Below are 1,253 nucleotides of genomic sequence, written 5' to 3'. Positions count from 1 at the left end.
CCTGGGCTAGGTCAGTGCTGGCAGCCCTGGCTCCGAGTGTGTGCAGATGCAGCAAAACCTGGATCATGTTCTCGGTGCTGCCCAAGGACAGGGAGTGTTTCACTCTTTGGTGGCTTGGGTGAGTCCTGTGCAAAGCCTGAATGACCCCCCTGGGGCTGGAGGAGAGTGGGGAGGCCCTGGCTGACCTGGGGCTGCTGCAGCCCCACTCTCAGGGCAGCTTCATGCACCTTCCCTTCCCTTCCCTTCCCTTCCCTCCCCTCAGCTCTGCCTAGGACATGAAGGGCACTGAGCCATTTGCTGCTAATGGACTCTTAAACACCTTCTGCCATGACAGCAGCTTTTGTAATTCCAAAACTTACGGTTTGCAGCAGAAGAAAAACCTGGAACATTTTCCTACGACTAAAAAGGGGCCTGAGCATTTCAGAAATCCGCAGTACCCTTGTTCTTTCTCACATTGTTCCTTATTTGTTGGAGCCAAGGAGGATCCTGCAAAGTGAAGGAGGCCAAAGTATGTCTGGCATACTGCAAAAAATGTGTCTGGTTCTGAGTCCCAGTCTCCAATGACCTGAGAACCAAACCCAACATCTTAAACTCTCCAGTCAGAGTTCATTTTTTCTACTGCAACGTGTGCACGTGGGAAAAGAACACGTACTTTAAAGACCCAGTGAAAGAGCAGCATGAGCTGCACGAGTTGCTGTGCTGGATCCTCAGCTGCCCAGACCTTCCTCACAGCAAATCCCTCCCAAATGTTATAAATACCTGAGAAACCTGATCACCTCCCAGGACCTGGAAAACCCCACTGGCTGAGGCTCACACCTCAGCCATCTCCCCTCTGTCCCTCTCACCTGCAGCACTGTGGACCAACAGGAGGAACAAGGGGAAGAGCAGGTAGAGGATCCTCATGGCTGATGCCTGTCCTGGGTCTTCTCGGGGCTGCAGAGGGGACACATCGAGAGCCAAGCCAGGGTCAAGGATTTAGGGGAATCCTTGTTCCTGGAGAGGCCAAACTAAATGAAGTCTTATCCAGTGCTCTCCATCCCCCAGCCAGCCCAAAGCTGGCTGCCCAAACACCCTGCACAATCCCCTCTGCCTTCCTGAGGTCAGGAAAGTCTTCCCAGCTCACTTGGGAGTGTTTATCCCTAATTCCAGAGCATTCTCAGGATTCCCAGCCAGCACATTGCCCATCCCTTTGCAGCACTGAGCCAGGAAGGAGCAGGAGGGCAGGGAAGTGTCTTGAGGGCCTGGAAGTGACC

At 53.6% G+C, this 1,253-nt stretch overlaps 1 protein-coding gene across 1 annotated transcript in view; it reads right to left on the bottom strand.

The window, feature by feature from the left end:
• Nucleotides 1-355: 355 nt before the first annotated feature.
• Nucleotides 356-1,253, bottom strand: part of LOC108449260 (ostricacin-2-like) — a 5,433-nt gene continuing 4,535 nt past the window's right edge. The window contains exon 2 of the mRNA XM_017744929.1: nt 356-486. Within this exon, the coding sequence (XP_017600418.1) occupies nt 356-486 (131 nt within the window). The remainder of the gene's footprint in view (nt 487-1,253) is intronic.

The sequence above is a fragment of the Corvus brachyrhynchos genome, unplaced genomic scaffold (assembly GCF_000691975.1).
Source record: "Corvus brachyrhynchos isolate BGI_N302 unplaced genomic scaffold, ASM69197v1 scaffold116, whole genome shotgun sequence".
In the NCBI taxonomy this organism is placed as follows: Eukaryota; Metazoa; Chordata; class Aves; order Passeriformes; family Corvidae; genus Corvus; species Corvus brachyrhynchos.
Note: the sequence above shows the minus strand (reverse complement) of the source record. Positions and strands in the feature narration are given on the sequence as shown.